We start from the raw sequence: 27,300 nt of genomic DNA on the forward strand, positions 1-27,300 counted from the left end.
ATTCCATCTCCAGTGGATGTGGTGGCACATGCCTGTTATCCCAGAAGTTTGGAAGGCTAAGGCAGGAGGATCACAAGTTCAAATCCAGCCTCAGCAACTTAGCGAGGTCCTAAGCAACTCAGTGAGACCCTGTCTCAAAATAAGTAAATAAATAAAAAATAAAAATACCTGGAGATGAGACTGAGTGGTTAAGTGCCCTGGATTCAATTCCCAGCATCAAAACAAACAGGGGCTGGGGTTGTGGCTCAGTGGTAGAGCACTTGCCCAGCATGCATGAGACACTGGGTTTGATCTCTGGCACCACATAAAAATGAACAATAAAATAAAGGTATTGTGTCCATCTATAATTAAGAAAAAAAAATTAAAAACAAACAAACAAAAACCTCACCAACTCTGATTTCTCCCATAGGTATTAGTCTAGTTTTTACCCCCCCACACACACTTTGGGAGTTAGCTTTGAAAGTACATAAATATTCCCAGGCAATCATTAATTTCCTCTGTTTTTGTAGTGCTGGGGATCAACTCAGGGCCTCACACATGCTAGGCAAGTGCTCTTAATATGTGAGAAAATGTGTGTCTTAGAATTGACAAAATAAAGTACGTCTTTAGCCTGGACCTCTTCTTTGAATTCTGAGCCGGTACGGTCACTTGGATTTCTCATTCACTCTTTAAACCTGACCTGTGTGAAACTAGAGTCTTCATCTGTCTTGCCAAAGGCATTCCCTTTCCTGCATTCTATACCTTGCAAATGCAGCCACCCAAACTACAGACATTGGAGTCACGTCAGACCCATGAGCTGCTATTAATTTTCACATATTAGAGGTCTCTTTTAAAAAATCAATTCTGCCTCCTACAGCTCTCTCTTTTTGAAGTATTGGGGATTGAGCCCAGGGGTGCTTTATCACTGAGCTACATCCCCAGCCTTTTTTATTTTGAGACAGGATGTTGCTCAGTTGCCCAGGCTGGCCTTGAACTTGCAATCCTCCAGAGTCACTGGGATTGCAGTGGGCCACTGTGCCTGGCTCCTACACCTCTCTTGAATGGATTGTCTTTTTTTCTCCTCTATTGTGTTTTTTTCTGGGGGGGGCGGTACTGGGGATTGAACTCAGGGTCACTTGGCCACTGTGCCACATCCCCAACCCTATTTTGTATTTTATGTAGAGAGAGAGTCTCACTGAGTTGCTTAGTACCTTGCTATTGCTGAGGCTGGCTTTGAACTCATGATCCTCCTGTCTCAGTCTTCTGAGCCGCTGGGATTACAGCCACAGCACGCGGCCTCTATGGTGGTTCTCCATCGTAGAAGGAATTCCTCTTATCTCCATGTGACTTCAGCAGTAAACTCCTAAAGACTTTCCATCTCTCAAATCAATTCCTATTTGGCAATGTCCTTAAGTGTTTTATTTCTTATGCTGGAGGTGTAGCTTTCTGGTGGAGTGGGTTAAAAAAAAATGAAAAACATGTTAGGGCTGGGGATGTGGCTCAGTAGCAGAGCATTGCCTAGCATGCATGAGGCCATGGATTCTATCTTCAATATTGCAAAAAGAAAAAAAATGCTTTATTTTCATTTTTATTTATTTATGGACTTCTTTGGAGTAAGCATTCTACCTCTGAGCTACACCCCCAGCCCTTTTTTGGTTTTAATATTATTTTGAGACAGGGTCTGGCTAAGTTGCAGAGGCTACCATACAATTTGTGATCCTCCTGCCTCCACATTCCTAGTAGCTGGGAGTTGCAGGATTATATTTTTTACACACCAATCTGATTATATTAGCCCTTGCTTTAAAATCTCACAAGATTAATAGCCCATCCAAAAAACAGCAAAGGACACCAGCCACTTTTCTTTGAAGAGGAAAAACCAAACCAAACCAAAACAGGTATACACATGAAAAGTTGTTCATTCCCCCTCATCAGGATGTAACATTCTTGTTAAAGGTAACAATGACATTTTTTTTTTCATTTATCCAATAGGCAGTTTAAGAGACTTAATAACGAATGATTGCAAGAGCGTGCATAAATAATCCTATATACTACTGTTGGTAGTGCAATATTTTAGATGGCATTTTGAGAATGTTTTGATATTTGAAGGAACACAAATTACCTAATATTTCTGGTCCTCAATTACAGTATCTCGTTAAATGAGGTTAACACCTACCCTAATGGTCTCAAGGAAGTTACAAAATGTAGGGGAAAATGACTTATAAATAACAGCTAATATTTATTGAGCATTTGCTATTTTAGGTGCTTCATATGTGTTAACTCATTTAATCCTCATGACAATACTTTTAAGTACTATTATTACGATTTCCTGAGAAACAGGGGATAAAAATATTGCTCAAGGGATAGAATGAGTTAGGGGTAGAGCAGGGACTATTGTATCTATATAGGAGACCAAGCCTGAGTTTCTGCAGCAACTTTCCTTTCTCCCCACGCTTTTGTTTTTGGGGTGGGGTGGGGTGTAACTGGGGATTGAACCCGGAGCACTTTACCACTGAGCTATATCCCTAGCTTTTTTTTTTTTTTTTAATTTTTAATTTTTAATTTGAGACAGGGCCTCGCCAAGTTGTTGAGGCTGGCTTTGAACTTTGTGATCCTCCTGAGTGTGCTACCGAGCCGGATTCTTTCCTTTTCGTAAAAGCCCACGACATCCGTAGTCGGAAATGGTTTACATAAGCCGTCCCCCGCCCCGCGTAGTTACCATCAGCTGGCCTTCGCTAATTGCTTTGTGTATGTCACCGCAGTTGTCTGATGGACCTCTCCCGGGGAACTCAGTCCATTTCTCCAATTCTCTTTCACAGTGTCCAAGTCAACTCTGGGTACAAGGTAAAACCTTAGGTAAAGGCCTAACAAATGTTATCGTACCGAGATCAATGGCATATCTTTACAAGGGTGAAATAGTTTTCACGAAAATGAGTCAGATACATGATAACTATTCTACATACAGGGTAAGTAAGTGCCTTGACATTAGCGGAGCTCCAAGTCGCTGGCATTAGGGGCCGACCTTTCCCGCTTTCCTACGTAAGTAGCACCTGTCCGGAACCTTTCCGGCGGAGTCTGAAGTAGCCTACCCGGACAACGCCTCGGAACACATAACATAGCGAGAATTAGTGGGTTAACTAGATGCCCGAAATTTCTAGCTTAACTACATAGTCCCGACGGGAAAACCCTTAATTTTTAAAACTTTTTAAAGTCCTGGGTGAATATTACATTTTTATACCTTAAAAAGATAGTGGTTAGTTAATTCTAGGAGAATTTCTTTTTCTTTTTGTTTAGGCATGTATGTAGACAGCCACTCGAAACCAAGAAGGAAGGCGGGGGAGGAAAGCGGAAGCCGCGGGGCCTTCTAAGTCAGAAAGTCTCCAGAGCTTGCGCCTGGCTATTTGCGGCGCCCGGCACTTAGACGCGGGTCTTAGAAGCGGGCTGGGGAGACGGAGTTGTTGCGGGAGCTGAGACCGGGCGGCCAGAGTCCGCAGGGATGAACCTCGAGTTGCTGGGTGAGGAGGGCTATGACTGTGTCTTAGAGAACCCTTTGGTACTGGAAAGAGGGAACCGGGGCGGGAGGGGACTCAGGCTGCAACCTAGGGACTCTGTCCTGCGATGGATCTTGGGCGCTAATGGTATGGAGCTGCAGCAGCAGGGGGAAATCCAGCTTCTGGAATAGACTCTGCATTGCCTTTGCGAAGCCACTTTCAGATCAGTTGTGGAGCGATAAGGACGCTTTGTGACTCAGCTGGGATTACAAGGGTCGCAGGTGCTGAAGTAGCTCAGAGCAGGCAGAAGCATAGTTGTTGGAGATGAAATCTGAGGAAGTGAGGAGTTGGGGGAAGCTTTAAAGACCTGTCACTATTGAATGTCAGGACAGGTTAAATCATTTTGTAGAAACACGGAATGTCTAAGAAGGCAACTTGGAAAACTTAAAGTAAAAGTATCTCATTGAACAGCTTTGGGGGGAAAAAAAGTTCAGAGGGTCATGACTAGGCACTAAGCAAGTAACTGGGACAGTTGGCACTGGAATCCGGTTATCCTGACCGCCAATTTAAAATCCTAGCTACCATGGATGGTGTGTACAGTACTAAAGTGTGAAAACAGAGGCAGTTGATTTTTGTTACCTTCTCTTTGAGACATTTCCTCCAACCCCTTACTCAGGTTGGTCCAATCTTTAAGGGTTTTATTAGGTTTAAGCTTTCGTTTAGCATGGCAGCTTAGGGTGTCTGGGATGTTTGAGAACTCCTACATGACTTGGTATCTTTATTGGTTAGGTTTCTCTTAAGAAAAGAAGGATTCAGAACATGTGTTGACCAAAGGGTTATAAAAATAACTTAAGAAATGGCCTTGCCTTTAAGTGTGGAGTGTAAGGTGATTATGTAAATAGCTGTATTGTATGGCAGAACATAGGCTTTCACAAATCATTACCAAGTGCTAAGAACATGTTGAAGAAGGAGTTAATAATATCTGTGGAGCAGGGGAGCTAAAACATCAGGGAAAACAAACCCCCAAACCTAGAGGAGTTGGAGTGGCTATTTAAAGGTGGTAAAATATTGACAGATTAAGTATGAAGATATGGGGAGAAATGCTTACAAGTCAAGATATCAGTGATACAAGAACTAAAGAATTCCTGTTTGGCCAGGAGGTGGGGTTGGTGCCATCTGTTTTGTGGCACTCTTGAAAGCCAAGCTGAAAAGTTTGTGCATTTTAAAGAAGGGAGAGTAGGTTCATTGAAGGGTTTTGACCTGGTAAGTAACTCAGTATCATCTCTTGGTTTGCAAGGTTTTATCTGACAGTAATGCGTAGTTGAGTCTGAGTGGAGTATAAAATCCATTTGGTGGGCTACAGTAGGTGAGTGATAAGGAAGCCTGAATTAGGAAATGGAAAGAAAATGCATTGAGGAGGAAAAACTGACAGAATTTGAGAATTTATTGCATATAGTGATGATGAGGAAGAGAGTGAAATGAAAAATAATGGAAGCAAATAGGGGTGCTATTGATAAAATTTAATGATATTTGGAAAAGAGAGTTAGGTTTGAATGTGTTGAGTGTGTACCTAGAGTTCAGAAGACAGGTTTGGATTTATGAGAGAGAGTTATAATTGTCATAGGTGGACTAACTGAAATCTTGTGAATAGGTGACTTGACCAAGGGGGGGATGTAGGAGGGGCAGAAAATTGCCAAGGACAAAATATTGTATAATTAGGGGACAAGAGGAAGAATAAATGGTAAGAAATTAGAAACCAGTTGTTTAGTGCTTAGTATCAGCTAGGCATATTTTCAAGTGCCTTCCTTACATTTTTCCAGATAGGCATAGAAGAGAAAATAGGTTACTGTGGTGCCTTCCTATAGAAGCCAGTTGTAGAGCAGTTGAGGTTGACAGCTGAGAAAGGGCTGCTCTATTTTGCTCTTAGGCAGCTTGGGCTCCCCAGCAACCTGAGCTGATGGCAGATTACAATTAAAGAGAAAGTCGGGTTATGGGAAGAGGAATTGTTTTTTGGTTTTTTTTTTTTGGTGCTGGGATTGAATCCAGGGCCCCATGCATACTAAGCACATACTCTACCACTGAACTCTACCCCACCTGGGAAAGGTTTTTTCTCAAATGATACAGAAGATTCATGAGGGGGAAACTGAGGAGGGAATATTTAGCATTGAGAGGTTAGACAATTTAAATGAAGTATGTGTCCAAAAGCTACAAGTCTTTGTAGAAATGACTCAGAATTAAAGCCAGAAGATTCATATGTACATATAAAAGGGTGAAAGAAACAGTGATGTGATTGTGGGAGCATACTAAAGGCCACCTGGTCTGATAAAGGAGATGATAATGTGTGTTTCTTTTTTGGTAGAACTAGGAAGTGAACCCAGGGGTGCTTTACCATTGAGATACATTCCCACTCCTTTTTATTTTTTAAGACAAGGTCTTGCCAAGTTCCTAGGCTGTCCTTAAACTTGTGATCCTCCTGCATTAGGCTTCTGAGTCTGGGGGATTGCAGGCATGTGTCTGTGTGCCCAGCAATGTGTTCCTAATGTGGCCATTCAGATGGATCTTAGGTATGACACTAACTTTTGCAACCACTTTTTGAGCCCCTGCTGTATTATCAAGTAGTATGCACTGGAGATATGAAATTAATAAGACAGTTTTTCGAACTCTTTTACCACAACCCAAAGTAAGAAATATATTTTATATCACAGCTTATTATATATACATACACATATAACTTTCAAAATTATATGTAATCCTTGTTATGCTTAGTATCTTGATATTTCTTTTCTAATCTATTAATTTATTGAAATTCATTAAATTAATTTTCCCATTTATGGTGAATTGAATTCTATGATTTGAGAAACACTAAAATAAGATACTGTCTTTGCACTGGATAAACAACTAGAACTAAAAGGAAAGACAAACTTAAACAAGTAACTCTGTGTTATAGGGAATCAGCAAATTAATATATTATGAGAATCCAGCAACTGAGCAGTTAATTCTACATTACCGGTGGAACTGGCTGTAGGATTTGGGAAGATGTTAATAGAGGAAGTGCCAGTTAGACATTAAAGATGGGGTAGGGAGCTAGGGCTGCAGCTCACAGGTAATGTGCTTGCCTAGCATGTGCAGTGCCTTGGGTTCGATCCCAGTACCACTAAAACAAAACAAAACAAACATCCAAAATGGATGGAGTAGGATTTTTCCAGAGAGAAGTTGAAGATAACTGCAGGGACAAACAAACCTCCCAAGCATGATGTGTATACATTATGTTCAGGAAGTACTAATATGCAGCTGCTGCTGAGGATGAGTAAATTGAGGTTCTTTTCTAGATGCCAGTGGATAGGGAATTAGCCAAAGATAAATTGGAAAATACTGGTTGGGGTCTGAATGAAATTACTTTTGAAAATTATATTTAGTAGTTTGTACACTGTTTAGCTAGAAAGGTTTTTATTCAGGTGAGAGATGTAATCTGGGGCTTAGAAAGTCAGCTCCAGCAGCTTTGAGAAAGATTGAGGGGCAAGACTGGAGCCAAGGAAATACAACAATTATTGTGTTGGGATGCGGGTACAATGGGATTGTCATGGGAGAAGAGATGTCTCTGGGGTAAGGTCCCGAGGAGTTTCCAGAGAGAGGAAAACTCAACCCAGGACCCATGAGATCCTTGATATACATGTCAGTAGAGGCACAGAGATTTATTTAGGAGAGTAAGGAGCATGTATTCAAGGGAGAATGCAGGCCATCTTCAATGAGAGATACATTTTTGGGGTTCTTGGCTCCTCTTTTAAAGGAAACTTGGTAAGGGGTGGGCATGGGAAGGTATGTGAGGATGACATCAATCTGATTATTTTTAGGCTGATGTGAACTCCATTAAGTGATGAGAAGATAACATTGGAAAGTCCCTAAAATTGTAGGTTTCTTAAGATGTCATAGCTCTCTCTACTTAGTTTGTTTATTGGTGGGTTAATTAACAGTGTACAAGGTAATTGTCATAAGTGAACAAATTGAGGGTTAGTTTTTTTTTATAAATTTTTTTTGGTAGTTGTAGATGGACAGAATGCCTTTATTTTATTTGTTTATTTTTATGTAGTGCTGAGGATGAAACCCAGTGCCTCATGGCGAGCGCTCTATCACTGAGCTACAGCCCTAGCCCATGATGGTTAACTTTTAAGATTTATAGATTTCCTAGAAATTTGGGGGTGATAGGTGGGAGAGTGACTGGCTTAGGAAGTGACAGGCCTGGAAAGGTTAGTGTAACCTCAGATTAAAATATCTTCTACCACTTTTTTTTTTAATTCTTCTATCCTTATTTCAGTATCAATTATCTAGACATTTCAGAGTTATATTTCTCTAAAAGAAATACTAATGGACCCATCATCCATTAGAGGAAGCAGGATGGAAACTGCTGTTCTGGTCCTAAACTAATGTAATAGGGAGTAACTGGTTTGCAAGTGGAAAACAAAAAAGCTATTAGGAGAAAAGGTACATGATATTTTAGAGCATATGACAATTGAGACTTTAAGGAGGTATATGTGATACATGTAATGAAGGAAAAAGGCTAGAGAGGCTTAGAAAACCACAGGAAGTTTGGAGAAAGAATCCTAATAGGAAAAGGAAGATCTGAAGGGGTATTTGAAGAAGCCATGTGGTTGCACTGAAAATTGTTTAAACTCAGATTCCAGAATGGCATGTACCGAAGAGGGGCACACAGCTACAGGTGGACATGTGAGAGTGACAGGCTTTTAAGAATAGAGGTAGGAAAACGAATGTGATTGAAAGCCAGGATTGTAAAAATGGGGTCACAAGAAAGGGTTTTCAGTATTTTGAGTAGTATGAAGAACAAGGACCTTTTGGGCTGGATGGTATAACACCAGAGTTATTCATTTAACATTGAGACAAATACCTTTTGTGTACCTACTATGACCTTTGTAGGCAAGGGATAAACATAATGTTTAAATTCTTATTTTTCTTTTGCTTCTATGGCAAAAGTATAATTTTTTAGAGTAAAGTGAACATTGGTTGTTGCCAAGAAAAGCTCTCAATTGGTCAAGATTTTAGGTAGGTCACTTAGTTCATATTGCTTGGTGAGTTACATTCCTTGACCCTGAGGAAGCTTGCACAGAAACCATTGTGACGATCTTGGAGTATTTGAAGAGAAAGGAAGATATGCTGAAAGGAGATGGACAAATGGTGACTTTCAATAGAAGGCAGGTATGTTTTGCAAGTCCTAGGGGTTGAATTCAGGCAAGATTCTAGAGGCTTTTTAGTATAGTTACAATGTAGTTAAAAATACATTTCTTGATCAGATCACTTTACCAGTTTTTAACTGTGGGAACTGATTTAACCTTTTTGTGCCTTTCTTCATTTATAAAATGGGGCATAGTAATACTTACCATTTAATAGTAAATTGAGAGGACTAAGATAAAATATAGAAGTTCTAGCATAGGATATGGCACATAAACATGTAATAAGTGGTAGCGGCTAAAAACAAATGGAGGTTTGAGCACAGCAAAGAAGTGATGAGCCATCATGAGTTTGTGTGTGGAAAGGCCCATGAGTCTTGACCTACTAATGTCCTTTTTTTGATGTTTTCCAAATTAACAAGTATAGTACGTATTCGTAAAAATAGAGGAAACAATACAAATATACATACAGGAAAAATCATCTTTGTCCCCCTCTCCATATGTTCTTTTATACATTTTTTCATGCTCATATAAACATATTTACATATAAATTGTAAAGACTGTTTTTGTTTTTTCCTGCAGATAGAACCTTTTCTTTTCCCTTTGAAATGGGAGGTAGCATTGTGTTGCCCAAGCTGGTCTTGAACTCCTGGGTTTAAGTGATCCTTCTGCTTCAGCATTCCAAGTAGCTGGGACTACAGGTGCAAAATTACTGTGTCCAGCTAAAGCCTTTTTAGACACATCATTTACAATTTGTTTTTCATCTAACTATAAGATGCTATTTCTGCGTATTAGGAGATAATGGATCTTGCACTTTTTAAATTTTTTTTTTTTTTAGTTGTAGATGGACACAATACCTTTCTTTAATTAATTTATTTATTTTTACTTTTATGTGATGCCAGGGATTGAATGAACCCAGTGCCTCATGCATGCTAGGCAAGCTGTCTACCTCTGAGCCACAACCCCAGCCTAGATCTTGGCAGGTTTTAGTTCATACTATGCATTCTCATATGATACATCATTTTAACTAATTATAATTGCGTTTTTTTAAGAATTGTGTTTTTTCCTTTGTCTGCTCCCTTTATTGATGGTCACGTATTTTATGCTCATAATCTTGTTTGCATGTACACTATTTTTTTTTTTTTGTATTGGGGATTAAACCTGGGGGTTCTTAACCATGGAGCCCCTCCCTCTCCCTCTCTCTCTCTCTCTCTCTCTCTCTCTCTCTCTCCCCCCCCACCCCAGTACCTGACATATGCTAGGCAAGTGCGCTACCCCTGAGCCTTAGCCCCAGCCCATGAATACTTTATTTTTTAAGTTGTGGTTTTTGTTTGTTTTTAATATTTAAATAAATACTGCTTTTTGTTTGTTTCTCAACCATGTGAGTATATTCTTTATTATTAATTTGGAAAGAAACATACAGAAGCAAGTCACAATAATATGTATACTATTTTTTATTATAAAACTATATGAGTGTATAAGCATGTAAAAATTAAGTTTTTACTTTGGTAAGTGGGTTGAACAAAGGAAGCTATCATTTTGAAATTGTGCATTTCTCTATATATTTTACTTCAATAACTTTAAAAATCTTCTTTCCAAAAAAAACCCCATCTTGATAGGATTTCAGCATTTTTGTCTCTTATTCCTTTCATGATTGAACAGGGTCATCCATTTGAAGGCTGTTGCATAGTAGATAAATAAAATGTTTACCTTTTCTGGTAGTTATTTTTATGTTTCAGTTTTCTTAACTATAGGGCCCATGTTTCTTTTGATTGCTTTTGTTTTTTCACTCTTTATTTTTTTGTGTGTGGGTTTTGTTTTTTTTTCCCCCTTGATACTGAGGATTGACCCCAGGGGTGCTTTACTACTGAGCTATATCCCCAATCCTTTTTATTTTTTATTTTGAGATGGGTTTTGTTAAGTTGCCCAGGCTGGCCTGAAACTTGCAATCTTCCTGCCTCAGCCTCCCAAGTTGCACCACTGGACGTGGGTAATTTTCTGTTATTTTTCTAAAGGACAAAAATGCAGGGGGCTGGGGTTGTGGCTCAGCGGTAGAGCACTCGCCTAGCAAGTGTGAGGCCCTAGGTTTGATCCTGAGCACCACATAAAAATAAATAAAATAAAGGTATTGTGTCCAACTACAACTAAAAAATAAATATTAAAAAAATGCAATAAAACTGGTTTTCAAACTTTATTTAAAGCAGTAGATTTATTTTTAAAATGAAATTTTAAAAACCTCCCTGGATATCCTACATGTGAAACAATTCCTTGCATATATACTTCTTAGAATATACTGTAAAGAGCTACTATAATAAAATCTTTTGGAAATTACATAAACAAACCCAAAGATAGGGCTGCTGCCAAAATTAGACTTCTGACAAGTAGATAATATACCATTACAATAGCCCAAAACGTTCATTACTAACATACAAATACCAAATTAACATAGCAAATGTATAATGTGTGTATCAAAGCATTATTTACACAAGAAATGAATATAGAGAATTGTGTGTTTAACCAACTACCAAATTATGTTACAGCCTAAATGCTTTTACAGTAGTTTACCCCTTATCAGTGGCAGGGCTGAGGGAGGTTGAATGTAATCCAACAATCCAATGTAATCCAAGAGCTCCAATAGATTTTTGAAATTGATGATAGTACCAAATCCTATATGTACTGTGATTTTTCCTATGCCCATGTATGTAACAATGGTACTTTGAGGCCATTATTCAGTAAGATGAATGTTGCTTGAGCATAGGCAGTATGATACTTAAACGATTATCTGATATTGAGGATGGCTACTAAGTGACTAAGGGGTGGGTAGTATATACATTGTAGATACTTTGGACAAAAGGATGATTCACATCCTGGTCAGGCAGAATGCAGTGGGATGGTGCAGGAATTCATCATGCTACCCAAAACTGTGTAATTTAAATTTAGAAATCATTTCCAGAATTTTTGGGGCCATGGATTAACTGAAACCATGGAGAGGTGGGTAACTACTATATTAGCCAGGAAGAGGAGTGAACACTGCTGATTGACTGCTGCTTTATTAAGGATTTCAGAGAGTAGTTGGGGCTTGAGATAATTTGACTGATTTGATTTGGTTCTTTCCCTTCATTTTAATAAATAGGAAATAAATTATGAAAAGCCTGAAGAATGTGGTGGGGAAAGACTGATGTTAAACCTGGATATATTAACACGCCTCAACCTTTTTGATCTTAGGGTCCCTTTATACTTTAAAATTCAAACTTGCACCTTTCATAGGTGGGCTTCATTGCTTGCAGTTGACTGTAATGATGGCTAAATTGTCATCTGGGATTTCTTGACAAGAGGAATTGCTAAAATAATTAGTGCATACATTCATCCAGTCTGTTCTTTATGATAAGGAATTTTTACTTAAAAAAAATTTTTTTAATGGTGCTAAGGATCAAACTCAGGGCCCTGCACTTTCTAGTGGAGTACTCTGCTGCTGAGATACACCCCTAGGAATTTTTAGATTAATATATTAAATATGAGTTAAGATAGAGGATTGAATGGTGACTATCTACTAAAAAATAAATTGAAGATTCCCCAGCTGAACGTGGTGGCACCAACCTATAATCCCAGCTATTTGGGAGACTGAGGCAGTAGGATGACACTTTCGAGGCCAGCCTGGTCAAGTTAGTGAGACCCTGTTTCAAGATAAAATAAAAAGGGCTGGGATGTAGCTCAATGGTAGAGCACTTGTTTAGGCTCTGATTCAATCCCCAGCATCACAGAAAAAGAAAAAAGGGAGGGAGGGAGGAAGGAAAGAAGAAAATTAAGGATCTCTGAAGATGCTTTTGTTTATGTGGGATATAGCTACTGATATTTACTAATTTAGAAGTTAAAACATATTTTTAAAGCTTATTAGTTAAATATAACCATAATAACATGAGATGTTTATATGAATATTTTGTTTTTGAAAACAAAAAATATATTGTAAGAAGAATGGCATTGTTTTGTATTTTCACAAATCTTTTTAATGTTGCCTAAATAGAAATTGGCTGGATTCTTACATCTGCTTCTGCATTCACTTTGTTGAAATGTCACAGATCACATAGCCTCAGGAAAACTCATCTGCATACTTGGGAGATAGGAGTAAAGAAGGCAGATACTATCTGTGCATGATAATGAAAATAGGTGTGACCTTACAGAGTCCCAGAAAGGGCAGCAGTTGCCCCTTCACTTGGTTAACCTCTGCTGTGTACTATTCATGAGCTGTATGATCCCTGTATGTGGCGCATATTTCATCAATCTCTTTCTTTTGCTTTGTTGCAGAGTCCTTTGGGCAGAACTATCCGGAGGTAAGAGTATAGTTTTGTCATAGTTTTAGGAAAATCGTGATTATGTAGTGATTATGTTGGTTGACAAAATAACATTAATTGTGATAGATCTTTCGATATGATAAGGGATTAGATGTAGATGTTTAACTTTGAGCAGGGGTAAGCAGATAGATAATATTAGCTAAAAATTTCACCATAATGTTATAAATCTTGTCATTTGCCTTTAGGTTAAAAAAAAAAAGCAGACACAATTTTTATAAAAATTTTTTTGTAGTTGTAGATGGATACCTTTATTTTATTTATTTATTTATTTTTCTATATGTGGTGCTGAGGATTGAACCCAGGACCTCACACATGCTAGGCGAGCACTCTACCACTGAGTTTACAACCCCAGCTCCCCAAAACAGAAAATTTTAATTGAGTTTTTTTTTTTTCCATCACTTATACATACATTTTTTTTGTTCCTGTGGGCTTTTATTTTTACATAGTAATAATCAGTAAGTATCAGTGTGCTTTTACAACACTTAAATATGTTTCAGCATAGGTGTTGTTATTTTAAGTGGCTTAATACTGACATAAAATAATTATTTGATTTCCCTAATGTTACCTATATAGGCTATTATGTGTTTTTGGTTTTTATTCTTAAATGGTCAATAGGTATGACTCTAGTGGTTTTTCTTAGATATTGCCCATTTGGCCTCCAGAAAGTTTATACAGTTATAGTGGTATGTAAGGGATAGATCACATCTGTTTCCAAAAATTCATGGTTAGCTTTTATAAATATTTCTTCATTTTGCATAATTGAAAGGTATAAGAAGACACATATAGAGACTATTTCCATATGCATTATTATTTAAATTCAAGAGAAATGGCAGAAAGCCTTTAAGAAATAATTTAGATGCCTGGCCATTATTGTCTATATTTCTGTATTTGTTTTAATTTTTAGGAAGCTGATGGAACTTTGGATTGCATCAGCATGGCCCTGACTTGCACCTTTAATAGGTGGGGTACATTGCTTGCAGTTGGCTGTAATGATGGCCGAATTGTCATCTGGGATTTCTTGACAAGAGGCATTGCTAAAATAATTAGTGCACACATTCATCCGGTCTGTTCTTTATGGTAAGGAATTTTTATTTTAATTTTTTTTTGGTGGGGAGCTGGGGATATAGTTCAGTTGTTAGAATGCTTGCCTCACTGGGGATTGTGCAAGGCCCTGGGTTCAATCCCCAGCATTATGAAAAAACAAATCCATCACCTGTACATAGAAAAAAAATTTATGTGTTTTTGTTTTTTGCTTCTGGGTGGTGCTGGGAATCGAACCCAGGGCCTTGCATTTGCTAGTGGAATACTCTGCTACCGAGATATACCTCTAGAAATTTTTAGATTAATATGTTAAATACAAGTTAAAGTAGAGGAATGAATGGTGACTATGTATCTGCCATTTTCAATGTAGATATTTTAATATTTAAAGTTTTAGGTAATCAGCCATCAGTCATATCATCAGCTGGGGTTGTAGCTCGTAGTCCGTGTAGACCCTGAACCCATACTGTCCTTAAAATACCTTTGTAGGGAGACAGTCACTATAATAGGGATTTTTTTTTTTTTTTTAGTACTGGGGATTGAACTTAGGGGTACTCAACCACTGAGCCATATCCCCAGCCTTGTTTTGTATTTTATGTATTTTACCACTGAGTTGCTAAGTGCCTTGCCATTGCTGAGGCTGTCTTTGAACCCAGGATCCTCCTGTCTCAGCCTCTGGAGCTGCTGGCATTACAAGCATGCTCCACTGCGCCTGGCTATCATAGAGATTTTTTTAGTCAGGTTCCTTCTGGGAATATTGCATTACTGAAATGAGATATTGTAGCTGTAGTATAATCATTACATGACTTTTCATTTAAAATAAAGTCATGGTTAGGAGGAAATCTTGGAAGTCATCTAGTCCAACTTTCAAGTCTTGTTCTTGAATTCATGCCTGTTCCTTCATTGAAATGTATTTGATAAGGTTTATTATCAAATTCATTGGGCTGATATCTGTTATATAAATTCCCATTGACTTCACTCTTACTCTCTGAATTTACTTTATTCATGTCAGAAAATTTGGGGACTGAATTTTTTTTTTTTTTTTAATGAACTTGGTGCCCTTAAAAAGCACTTAGTCAGATCAGGGTTATTTAAATTATAATTATTTCCTGTTGTCTGAATGGGGGCAGCAGTATTTTAAAGCACTGGCTTGGGAATTGGCTTGAATGCCTATCTGGGATCTAGGAACGATGATTGGTCAAACTTTGATTTACAAAATGGCCTGGCCTGGATGATGTGTTAGGTCCCCTCCAGCTCCTGTGCATTTCATTTTTGCTGTTGTATTCTTACAATAAAGATTTAAATAGATACATATATTTTTAACAGCATTAGTAGGACAGATATAATTCATATAACATAAAATTCACCCAGTTTAAGTGTATAGTTCACTGTTTCTTTTACTTTAAAAGTTGCATAGCCATCGTCACAATCTAATTTTGAAACTCCTACTTATTAAACTATGTGTACATTTTAATTATGAAGAAATATGTATTCATCATTTTAGAAAATAAAACAATAGAACTACTCTTCTCCTTTGTCCTATCATCTAGATATTACTTCTATAAATGTTTTCATAAATTTCTACATACAGTTTTTTTAAAGTTAATGCTATAATTTATTTTATATTTTGCTTTTTTTTCCTCCCTAACACTATCTAAACGTTTTCCTACTTAATAACTTTTTTATGGCTACATGTATTCTGACAGTTAAACTGTAATTTTTTTCCCTTTTTGTAGTGCTAAAATCAAATCCAAGGTCTTGCATTTTATAACTTAACTATTTTTTTTCCCTGTTACATAATGTTTAGTGTATGTCTTTGTCCATAAGTTTTTTCTCATATAGTCATTGATTGATTCAGCAAACATTTATGTCCCAGGATTTATGTTTGGCATTGGGAATCCCAAAACAAATGAACAGTTATTGTTTTATTATTTATTTATTTATTGCCATGCTGGGCATTGAACCCAGAGACAAAATTCTTGATTATTAAAGGGAAGTGAGTTTGCAGGCAGGTGCATGTAATAAAGGTTCTATACTAGAACTATATTTAAGATTTAGTGGAGGCAAAGGTATAAAGGAAAAAGTGTCAGTTGTACCCATGGAGAATAGTGTTCAGAAAAGCCTTTGTAGATGAGATGGTTTCTAGCTCATACTTGTAGTATGAGTAGGCATCTGCCAGGTGCATTCCAAGCATAGGGCACTGCATATCAGCCTTAAACAAGTATGATAAGATGGAACAATGATATTTCAGGAGAGCTAGTTGATGCTATGGGAGATATGATATGACAAAAGCAAGATAAGATGAGATATTCATGGAAAGCCTTGTGTGCCTTATTCATGAATTTGAACTTTATCTTGGTACTGTGAAGTCATTATAAGATTCTAGGCAGGAAAGTGACTTGATGAGCTTTTATTTAAAAGGTCTTTAGAGCAACATGTGGAAAAGAGATCAAAGGGGACAGTGAATGAAGATAGGAAAATTGCACTGCAGAAGAGTGTTGCAGAGGGAAGCGAGGATCAGGAAGCAGAGAGAGACTCCACTCTCCAGATACAAAATATATACCCCATAGCTACGCATCCAGCGAACAACTTGCTCCAGCCACACCCCACCTGCCTATAGTCACCACTCAGTTTAATCCCATCAGTGATTAATTCACTGAACAGGTTAAGGTTATAACCCAGTCATTTCTCCTCCAAACCTTCTTACATTGTCTTACATGTGAACTTTTGGGAGACACCACATCTAAACCATAACACAGTCGATGTAAGTTATAAGTGAATATAAGTCATAGGAAAACAAATTATTAGCTTAGAGTAGAGAAGAGCTTCCCAACAGAAATGCCATGGATGGGATAGACTGCCCAAAAAGAATAGTGGGACTTTCCCTGCTAAGGCTTTCTGTCCCCTCTTGCACATTGGGAGGGGGCCATAGGTACAACTAAATAATCTTTACAGCTATATAGTCTTGGTCTGGGGGTGTGGCTCTGTAATGGAGTGCTGCCTGGATTCCATCTGCAAAAACCAAAAAATCTAAATGATCGTTAAAACTCTTAACACTTTTAGTAAAGATCTATCTTTTTTTTTTGCAAAGATACAAAATTTTCAGATGTCATAATCCCTAATTCTTGAGTTTATAGAATTTAAAATTAAAGAATTATTTTTATTTTATTTTTGTGCTGCAGATTGAACCCCAGGGCCTCACATGTGCTAACTGCACTGTACCATTGACTATACTCTCAGCCAAGAATTATTTTTTTAGAAGGGAAACCTCTCTTAGTTTTCACTTCTATTTATAACATAATTTTAAAAATTAGATTCCCCTCTACTATAACAGAAATATGAACTCATTTTGAAAGAGGGAAAAATGCTATAGTGCAGAAAGGTTTAAAGGAAAATGAAATCACAGCCACCACTGTTATGCAGTCAGATTGTACTAAAAAGGCTTAACAAGAATAGCAACAAAAGCTGTCCTTTGTTTATCCCCACTCCTAATCTTGTGGCACTACCAGTCTACTGCCATTTTTGGGAACTATTTCTTTTCTTTTTTTTAATATTTTTTTTTAGTTGTAGAAAAACACAATACCTTTATTTTATTTTATTTGTATATGGTGCTGAGGATTGAACCCAGGGCCCTACACATGCAAGGCGAGCGCTCTACTACTGAGCCACCCACCACCCTCGCCCCCAACTATTTCTTAGATAATTTGTCTTTTTTCTTTTTTCCAGTACTAAGGATTGAACCTGGGCATTCTGTCACTGGGCCACATCCCCAGCCCTTCTTTTTTTACTTTTAAATTTTGAGATAGGGTTTCACTAAGTTGCCTCAAACTTGCAATCTCCTGACATGTTTCTCACATTGCTGGGATTACAGGCATGCTCATTATGCCCTGCATTCCTTCAGTTATTTATTTCTCTGATTCCTGCTTTCCTGTGGATTACTTGAACAAGGTTTTACAGTTCTGCTTTTTATTTATCTATAATGGTTTTATTTTTGTTTTTCAGTTGTACTGGAAATTGAATCCAGGGTTGTTCTACTAGTACATCCCCAGCCCTTGTTATTTTTTATTTTGAGACCGAGGCTGGTCTTGAACTTATGATTCTTCTGCTTCAACAACCTGAGTTGTTGGGATTACACTGCACCTGGCTCACTTAGCTTGAATCAGTAGGTTTTTAATATCTTTTTACCTAATTGGAAGAAATTTCATCCAGTTTCTTTAATAGTTTATTTTTTTTAAGCATTTGTAAGTCTCATTCTCTTTGGGAATCTGATGACATGAATATTAGATCTTTCGTTATAGTCCTGCAGGTACCTGAGGGCAATGGTTATTGTTTTTATTTATTTTTTTTAATTTTTAATTTTTTATTCTGTTTTCTTTCTATTCAGTTTGGGTATTTTTATTATTCTGTCTTCCAGTTTGCAGATTCTTCATTTGATCTTTCTCCATTGGTTTTGAATCCATAGAGTTTATTATTTCAGTTATTATATTTTTCAGTTCTTGAATTCCATTTAGTGGTTCTTTTCTTCTATCTTCCATTACTTTGCAGATAACTGCTGGGTGGGAGTAGAAGAATAGGTCTCCACTAAGTTTCTGCTGATACCATCCTGTGTGGGAAGGATAAGAATGCCTTGTTCTCTTCTTGTGGCCTCCACTAACACGGTGGTGATGGGACCTCATTACTGTTGTTGGTTAAAAAAAAAAGTCTTACTTGCCACTCAGCCTTCTCTGACAACACCCTTGTATGGGGTAAAGGTGTCCTATTACAATTGGGTAAAGGTAGAGTCTGGGCTATCTGTTTAGACCTTGAGGACTGGGGTGTGGGTGGACTGCAGTGTTTTTTCTGGTGTTCATATAATGTTCAGGGTATTTAGATGTGCTTAGCAGGAAAAATTCATTCTTCCTTTTCTTAATTATTTTTAAATAACTGATACTTTCTTTTTGTTTTGTTCATGGTGCTACTTCTGGGATAACTTCAGAAAATTCAGATACTTTTCACCCCTGAAACCAGCTCCCACCCCCTGTCAAAATCTCTGTCTTTCTCTCCTTTTTTATTATTGGTGCTTGGGATTGAAACTAGGGCACTTTACCCCAGAGCTATATCCCCACCCCTTTTTTAATTTTTTATTTTGAGACAGGTTCTCAGTAAGTTACTTAGGGCCTTGCTGAATTTCTGAGACTAACCTCCAATTTGTGATCCTCCTGCCTTAGCCTCTGGAGTTGCTGAGATTACAGGTGTGTGCCACCATACCCAGTTTGAGTATACTTTAAAAAAAATATTGACTTGTGCTATTAGAGCAATGTGTGTGACTAACACGATTCATTTACAATCATGGCACATTAAACTTTAACTTCAAATATGTGCTAAATTACCTATTTTTTTTTTTCCTAGCTGGAGTCGAGATGGCCATAAGCTCGTGAGTGCTTCCACTGATAATATAGTGTCACAATGGGATGTTCTTTCAGGAGACTGTGACCAGAGGTTTCGATTTCCTTCACCCATCTTAAAAGTCCAATATCATCCAAGAGATCAGTATGTTTAAGCTGTTCCTTTCCTAGGGTGGGGTCTAATTCTAAAAGGATTAGCTCTGGGCTCATGATAGTTAAAGGTTTTAGAAGGCATATGCACATATCTTCAAATCTAAATAAAATAATCTCTTCATATAGGTTGGGCCTTCTGGGTACATTTTGAGGAGATTGTGATTGTATTATATAGTTAAAAACTGGCCAATATTAAGACTTTAGAAATGAGCAAACGTGAGAATACATATAATAACTGGGCCTTGACTTGGGGCATTTCCTTCCTTGATTATTTGGATTTCTTTAGCATGGGGATGTAGTTCATACTAAAACTACCTTTAAGAAAAAGAAATATCTACATTCCATTACCCAGACAGAACTGCTTTTATTTCTCTGGGTTCTCTTGTCAGCTTCTCTGTAAGTATAAAGCTTATTATTTAATGCTTTGTAGCTCAGTCCATATTAAATGTACCTAAATATGCATTTTTTACATAGTTGTAATCAGTGTTTTTTACTTTATTTCATATTTTACTAGTTTTTTCTATCTTCATATTTATTTTTAATAATCAGATTTTGTTAAAATAAGATCTCATAATTTTCCTAAATTTTTTTTTTTTTTTTTTTTACTGTTATAAGACATGTAGATTATTTGCTTTTTCACTATTTCAAAGTTGGTCTGGGAGAGTTGATGAGAGTAGTGGACAGGGATCAGTGAAAAGGACAGGGAATCAGCCTGCTGATACCAAAGCAATAGCCAATGTGCTGTTCATATTTTTAAACAGGAACAAGGTTCTCGTGTGTCCCATGAAATCTGCTCCTGTCATGTTGACCCTTTCAGATTCCAAACATGTTGTTCTCCCGGTAGACGATGACTCTGATTTGAACGTGGTGGCATCTTTTGATAGGCGAGGGGAATATATCTATACAGGAAATGCAAAAGGCAAGGTAAGCCAAGAAGCCTGGAGATTGGTGAAAGGATCGTATATCTTTGCATTGGCTCATTTTATGTGTACTTGTTCTACTTCTTTTGAGTTTTTAAAAAATTGCTGGATTAAGCATGGCTTTTGCCTGTAGTAAATGTAGCTTCTTTTTCTTTCTTGCCTTAATAATCACTTCTGTTCTTTAGATTTAGAGTGGGCAGAGGTTATTTGACATAGAAAAGGGTCATTACTTGATGCTAATGAAGGGCTATGACTAAATTATAAAACCAAATTTAGAAGTCCTGTCACCAGCTGGAACACTGCTGATGAAAACATCTTCACAGCTAGTTGTATACAACCTTGTGTGGGGCTGGGGTTGTAGCTCAGTGGAAGAGCACTTGCCTAGCATGTGTGAGGCACTGGATTTGATTCTCAGCACTATATATAAATAAATAAAATAAAAGATCTATTGACAACTAAAAAAAAAAAAAATCTTGTGTTATTCAGGCTGCCTTAACCTGCAGTACTGAGACTTCATCATCTTTCTTTTTCCCTTCCTTTTAAACGTCTAACCTTGCCTTTTGGAATGTTTGGAAGGTGTAAGCACTCCTTCCTGGGATGCATTGTAGTAGGTGTTTCTTCTGTGGAATAAGAAGTCAAGTTAGGTGAGCTTTCAGACTCTTTTTATGCTTTAAGAGTTTGTAGTTGCATTAGGCACCTTGTGGTTTTTTGTTTTGATGGGGACACGAGAGCTAGTGTAATTTCATGGTGACTTTATAAATGACAATTTTTTAAAAATTATGATAAAAGTTCAAAAATAACATAAAATTGACCATGTTAAGCATTTTTAAATGTGAAGTTCAGTGGTATTAAGTACATTCAACCCTCACCACCATCCTTTCCAGAACACTCTTTATCTTGTAAAACTGAATTACTGTAATCATTAATAATTTCCCAGTCTCTGTTCTCCCCCAGCTCCTGGCAGTCATCATTATACTTAGTTTCTGTGAATTTAACTACTCTAGTTACCTCTTAAGTGAAATCAGATCTCATTTTCCCATCGGTGGCTGCTCATTTTCTTAGCATGAGGTCCTCAAGGTTCATCCATGCTGCAGCATTTGTTAGAATTATCCTCCTTTTCAAAGTTCACTAATATTGTAGGTATATGTCACATTTTGTTTTTTCATCTGTTAATGTATACTTTGGTTGCTTCCACTTTTTTTTCTTTTTATCCTTTTTTTTTTTTTGAGACAAGGTCTCACTAAGTTCCTTAAGGCCTCATTGAATTGCTGATTTGTGGCTTTGAACTCGTGATCCTCCTGTCTCAGCCTCCCAAGCCACTGGGATTTCAGGCATGTGCCACCATGCCTGGCTCCACTTTTTGACTATTGTAAATGATGTTAAATATTCTATTATAATATGTCCTAAAGGACATATAAATAAATTTGAAGAGGGAAAAGGGACTATCAGTTGCTCAGGTTGAATACATGGGAATAGAGATGTTTGCATTTTTACCCAGTCTCTCACAATATGTACTCTTTTTTTCCCTCTTTTTTTCTTGTAAACCTTAGATTTTGGTCCTAAAAACAGATTCTCAGGATCTTGTTGCTTCCTTCAGAGTCACAACTGGAACAAGCAATACCACAGCCATTAAGTCAATTGAGTTTGCCCGGAAGGGGAGGTGAGTGAAACCTTGTCTTTTTAGGGAGTGTTTTAAAAGTAAGAGGAATGCAAAAATTTGAAATTTGTAGTTTTTCTATATATTAAACTTTAAAACTTTTATTAAAGTTGTTAGAAACTTTCAGTATCTGGTTCTTGGTTCATAATTAGTCACATTTTCCTTATCTTATCAGATAGTTCCTTTACAGAAAAGATATTTGAGTGGTTAGTGCTTAAAGCCAGAATGCCTGGCATGTATTAAGCACTTGGTATTTTATGCTTTTTAGTGGTGCTAAGGATGGAACCCAGGGCCTCGTACATATTAGGCAAGTGTTATGCCAGTGAATTTAACCCCCAGTTATAATCAGAACTGATGTCATAAAATTCACGTGGTAATTGAACATGCATTTACAGAAAACCTGTTTACCCAAGTTAAAAGTAGATATCAACAGAAACAAAAAGAAATTGGTTGTCAGAAAACACTCATCCTGTTCTGTTTGGGGATACTCATATATATTTGATATTCATGTTCAAAATGCTCTTTTGGCCAGGCATGGTGGTGCAGGCCTGTAATCCCAGTGGCTCAAGAGGCTGAGGCAAGAGGATTTCGAGTTCAAAGCCAGTCTCAGCAACTTAGCGAGCGCTAAGCAATTTGGGGAGACCCTCTCTCTACATAAAAATATAAAAAAGGGCTGAGGATGTGGTTCAGTGGTTAAGCACACCTGGGTTCTATCCCATGTACAAAAATAAAATAAAAATGCTCCTTTGTTGGGGATTGAAATGAAGAAAACTATGTTATGTGCATTTATGAGTATGTCAAAATGAGCCTCACTTATGTTTAACTATAATGCACTAATTTTTAAAAATGCTGAAGCACATGCATGTACAATGTGTGTGTGTATGTGTTGTGTGTGTGTGTGTGTGTGTGGTGCTGGGGTTTGAGCCCAGAGCCTTTGCATGCTAGGCAAGTGCTTTAATACTGAGCCACATTCCCTGTCCCTCAAATTGCCCTTGAATTAAGAAAAGGTTAGTCAATAGGATCTATAAGAAAGTGATGAGGGCTGGGGATATCTCAGTTGGTGTAGTGCTTGCCTTGCATGCACAAGGCCCTGGGTTCAATCCCCAGCACCACAAAAAAAAAAAAAAGTGATGAAATAGGCCTGGGGATGTATCTCAGTGAAAGGGTGCTTGCCTATTGCCATACTGCAACAACAACAAAAAAAAAAAAAAAAAAAAAAAAGAAGAAGAAGAAAAGTAAGTGAAGTGATGTAAGTAATGAAATAACTTATTTTAGACAGATTTCTAAGATTTTTATTGTCCTAAATGTAAAAAGTTGGACATTTTAAAATGATATATTTATTTAACTCATTAAGAAGGACATACTGTGTGTATGAACAGGCCAGAGAAATGAACTATTTATACATGTTACATAAACTTTGAATTTAGCAAGCTGGCTTCAGTTTAGAGGTCTTGGATCTAGTTAAATACTGACAGTTGGAACATTTTGATTCATAGATATTTAGAAGGGATAAAGAACATATATTCTCACTTCACTTAGTTTTGAAGGTGACAAGAAGATACAAGTATTCTACACTTACATTTTTACTCAGATTCTCACCAGTTTGTTTTGTGGTACTATTCTACATATCTGGTAGTTAATAGGAACAGATTTCTGACCTCTGCTGTCAATATGTTTTTCCTTTCTTTAGTTGCTTTTTAATTAACACAGCAGATCGAATAATCAGAGTTTATGATGGCAGAGAAATCTTAACCTGTGGAAGAGATGGAGAGCCTGAACCCATGCAAAAATTGCAGGACCTGGTGAATAGGTATGTATCACAGCTTGAAAAAGTATATGATAGTTAGTTCTTCACTGGGACTCAAGTTCCAGTTCCCCGTGGGGACTTTCTTTGTTCCTTAGGACCCCATGGAAGAAATGTTGCTTCTCTGGGGATGGGGAGTACATAGTGGCAGGCTCAGCTCGGCAGCATGCCCTGTACATCTGGGAGAAGAGCATTGGCAACCTGGTGAAGATTCTCCATGGGACGAGAGGAGAACTCCTCCTGGATGTAGCTGTGAGTAGAGCAGGGCATTTTTGTTACTCACATAATCCAGAACATCTTGAATCTGTTCTTACAGCCAATTTTTCTTTCCTTCATTAAAATTTAGTGGCATCCTGTTCGACCCATCATAGCATCCATTTCTAGTGGTGTGGTATCTATCTGGGCACAAAATCAAGTAGTAAGTATTTTTCTGGTTGACTTGCTTTGAAACTAGATACTTCTCACACATAGTAAGGTAGTTCTTACATATAAGAGCCTTACACTATAAAAGGCTAGGCACTTACCTTATTTTGTTTTTTAATCTGGTGTATTATTTCTATCACCCAGTTATGTTCAGTGTGTCTCATTTCACTCTATTTTTATTGGAAGGTCTTGGTCCCAAGCTAGATTACTAGCTCTGTTTTCATGGAGAAAATCTAGTGTACTTTCTGTTATATTTTTCTATTTCTTGAGCTATGTTTTTCTTTTTCTTATTTTCACATCCTGGTTTTGCTTTAAACACTTTTATACTGTATTTGTGAAAATTTAACAATTCACCTCAAAATTACTTCTTAAAATATTAAAGAAGGCAGTTTTTGTGAAAGAGCCACCATTTAAAACTTGGAATGTTTAGATAGGAAATACCATAAGATAGGAAAACCTCCCACATTTAATCTCAGACTTCTGAGTCTCTTTCATGCTCAACTCTTTCATTTTTATCATTAATATCTAGATTACAGATTATTGCTTTCTTGTGTGGTTTTTATTTTGTTTGTGGTGTAGGAAAATTGGAGTGCATTCGCACCAGATTTCAAAGAGTTGGATGAAAATGTAGAATATGAGGAAAGGGAATCAGAATTTGATATTGAAGATGAAGATAAGAGTGAGCCTGAGCAGACAGGTAATATTTCCAAAAGGAAAAAAATGATTGCTTTACTTAATACTCTTGTATAAATTTATTTTAGCACCTAATCTTTCACCTTTTTTCTTTAAGAATACAGTTTTCACAATGTCTGGGGAGTCTTAATATATAAGACATTAATTAAGGGTTTACTAAGGCATTACTAGGGCTCAAGCAGCCCTCTTGATATCTCACTTGTATTTTCTGATTAAGTGCAGATGATTGTTAGGATTTACTTGCTACACCTAGCAGAGCACCTAGATGTGCTGAGTGCTCAGCTTATATGGTGTTCTGTCACTTGTTCGCAAGGTCAAGAACATGGACTCTAGAGTCTGACAGCTTTGAACAAAAAATTTAATTTTAATAGTTTTTTTTTTTTTAAAGAAAGAGTGAGAGAGAGAGAGAATTTTTTTAATATTTATTTTTTTTAGTTCTCGGTGGACACAGTATCTTTGTTTGTATGTGGTGCTGAGGATCGAACCCGGGCTGCACGCATGCCACGCGAGCGCACTACCTTTTGAGCCACCTCCCCAGCCCTAATTTTAATAGTTAACTTGAATTTCCTCAAATGTAAGATAGGGGTTATAAGTTGGGTGCAGTAGCACATGCCTGTAATCCCAGTGGTTCAGGAGGCTGAGGCAGGAGGATCATGAGTTCAAAGTGAGCCTCAACAACTTAGTGATACCCTCAGTGAGACTCTGTCTGTAAATAATATATAAAAATGGCTGGGGATGGAGCTCAGTGGTTAAGCGCCACTGGGTTCAATCCCTGTTACAAAAAAAGCAGGGGAGGGTGGAGCGTGTAATAATAGTACCTGTCTCTTAGGATTGTAGGAATAAATGAAATAATTCATGTAAAGCACCTAGTATCTGACTAGGCTGTAATAAGCACCCCAATTCTTTTTTTTTTGGTGGGGTGGTACTAGGGATTGAACTGAGAGGGGCTTCACCACTGAGCTATATCCCCAACCCTTTTCACTTTTTTAAATTTTGAAACAGGGTCTCACTAGGTGGCTGAGGCTGTCCTCAAATTGCAGTCCTCCTCCCTTAGCCTCCCAAGTAGCTGGGATTACAGGTATGCATCATTTGTGCCCTGTTCTTTCTTTTTTTATGGTGCTGGGAACCAGACCCTTGAGCATGCTAGGTAAACACTGACTACTGAGCCTTAGTCCCTAATTTATTTTTTTATTTTGGAGAGGGGTGTCTTTTTTTTTTTTGAGATAGGGTCTTCTCATGCTTGTCTTTTTTTTCTTTTTTCTACATACTGGTCTTGAACTCGGAGGCTCAAGTTATCCTTTCACCTCCATTCCAGAGTAGCTGGCACTTTAAGCATGGACCACTGTGCCCAGCTTAAATGTCATTTTTTATTATGATTATGACTGTAGTCTTATTTTGCAAGATGGGGGATCAAACCCAAGACCAGACACATGCTAGGCAAGTGATCTCCTATTGATCTGTATCCCCAGCTTAATCATTGTTATTTTTGTCTTCTGAATCTCTAGATAGGACCTCCTTAAAGATAAAAATAAAGATTTCACTTTTTATCCTCATGATCTTTAAACAGGTTTTTACATGTAGTAGGGATTTGTGTATGTGATTACAATTAGCAATCATTGACTCCACTGCATGGTGCCAGGAACCAAGGAATCAGGAAAATTTTAGTTCTCTACCACTCATGTTAGGTGTTAGATAACTTGTGTGCTTCCTGTCAAATAGAACCCCTCCAGGGTTGCAGAATGTTCTGGATTATTTTGGCATTCCTGGATAATTTCCTGTGATGTTCCAAGACCTACATAAATTACTCCTTCCTTCTTGTAAGCACATTGCAAATATTTTTGTGTTAGTGTTTACTATATTAAATGGAAGTGATCTGTTTGTGTCTGTTTTCTCAGATTATGAAGGTTTTACTGAAGAACTTTCCACACCTTTCTTGGTCATCATACTATTCCTAGTGCCTAGCATATGGTGGAAGTTCAGCACCTGTTTGTTAAATGATTAAGTGTACTTGGTTTTCTTCCTTTGTTTCTCCTGAATTTCAGTTTATGAAATCATTAAGCTGCAAATGAAAAGTAGTTTTCTACTTCTCCTCAAACCTCTCCTGTGTTTCTGTCGTGCAGGAGCTGATGCTGCAGAAGATGAGGAGGTGGATGTCACCAGTGTGGACCCCATTGCTGCCTTCTGTAGCAGGTGAGCTGGCATGGAATGCTGGGCATCTGGGATGCTCCTCTT

The 27,300-nt window shown here is 37.5% G+C and overlaps 1 protein-coding gene across 4 annotated transcripts in view; it reads left to right on the top strand.

The window, feature by feature from the left end:
• The first annotated feature begins 3,344 nt into the window (after positions 1–3,344).
• Positions 3,345–27,300, top strand: part of Rbbp5 (RB binding protein 5, histone lysine methyltransferase complex subunit) — a 36,287-nt gene continuing 12,331 nt past the window's right edge. For 3 of the 4 annotated variants that reach the window (XM_027934692.2, XM_027934694.2, XM_071600139.1), the window contains exons 1-11: positions 3,345–3,491; positions 12,950–12,975; positions 13,901–14,073; positions 19,423–19,563; positions 20,333–20,495; positions 22,042–22,151; positions 23,839–23,958; positions 24,051–24,204; positions 24,299–24,370; positions 24,955–25,072; positions 27,189–27,258. In XM_027934692.2, the coding sequence (XP_027790493.1) occupies positions 3,473–3,491; positions 12,950–12,975; positions 13,901–14,073; positions 19,423–19,563; positions 20,333–20,495; positions 22,042–22,151; positions 23,839–23,958; positions 24,051–24,204; positions 24,299–24,370; positions 24,955–25,072; positions 27,189–27,258 (1,166 nt within the window). In that variant the 5' untranslated portion in view covers positions 3,345–3,472. Of the gene's footprint in view, positions 3,492–7,318; positions 8,676–12,949; positions 12,976–13,900; positions 14,074–19,422; positions 19,564–20,332; positions 20,496–22,041; positions 22,152–23,838; positions 23,959–24,050; positions 24,205–24,298; positions 24,371–24,954; positions 25,073–27,188; positions 27,259–27,300 lie in introns of all 4 variants that reach the window. The other variant, XM_071600138.1, reaches the window with a different exon arrangement.

Source organism: Marmota flaviventris, chromosome 12 (assembly GCF_047511675.1).
Source record: "Marmota flaviventris isolate mMarFla1 chromosome 12, mMarFla1.hap1, whole genome shotgun sequence".
Lineage (NCBI taxonomy): Eukaryota > Metazoa > Chordata > Mammalia > Rodentia > Sciuridae > Marmota > Marmota flaviventris.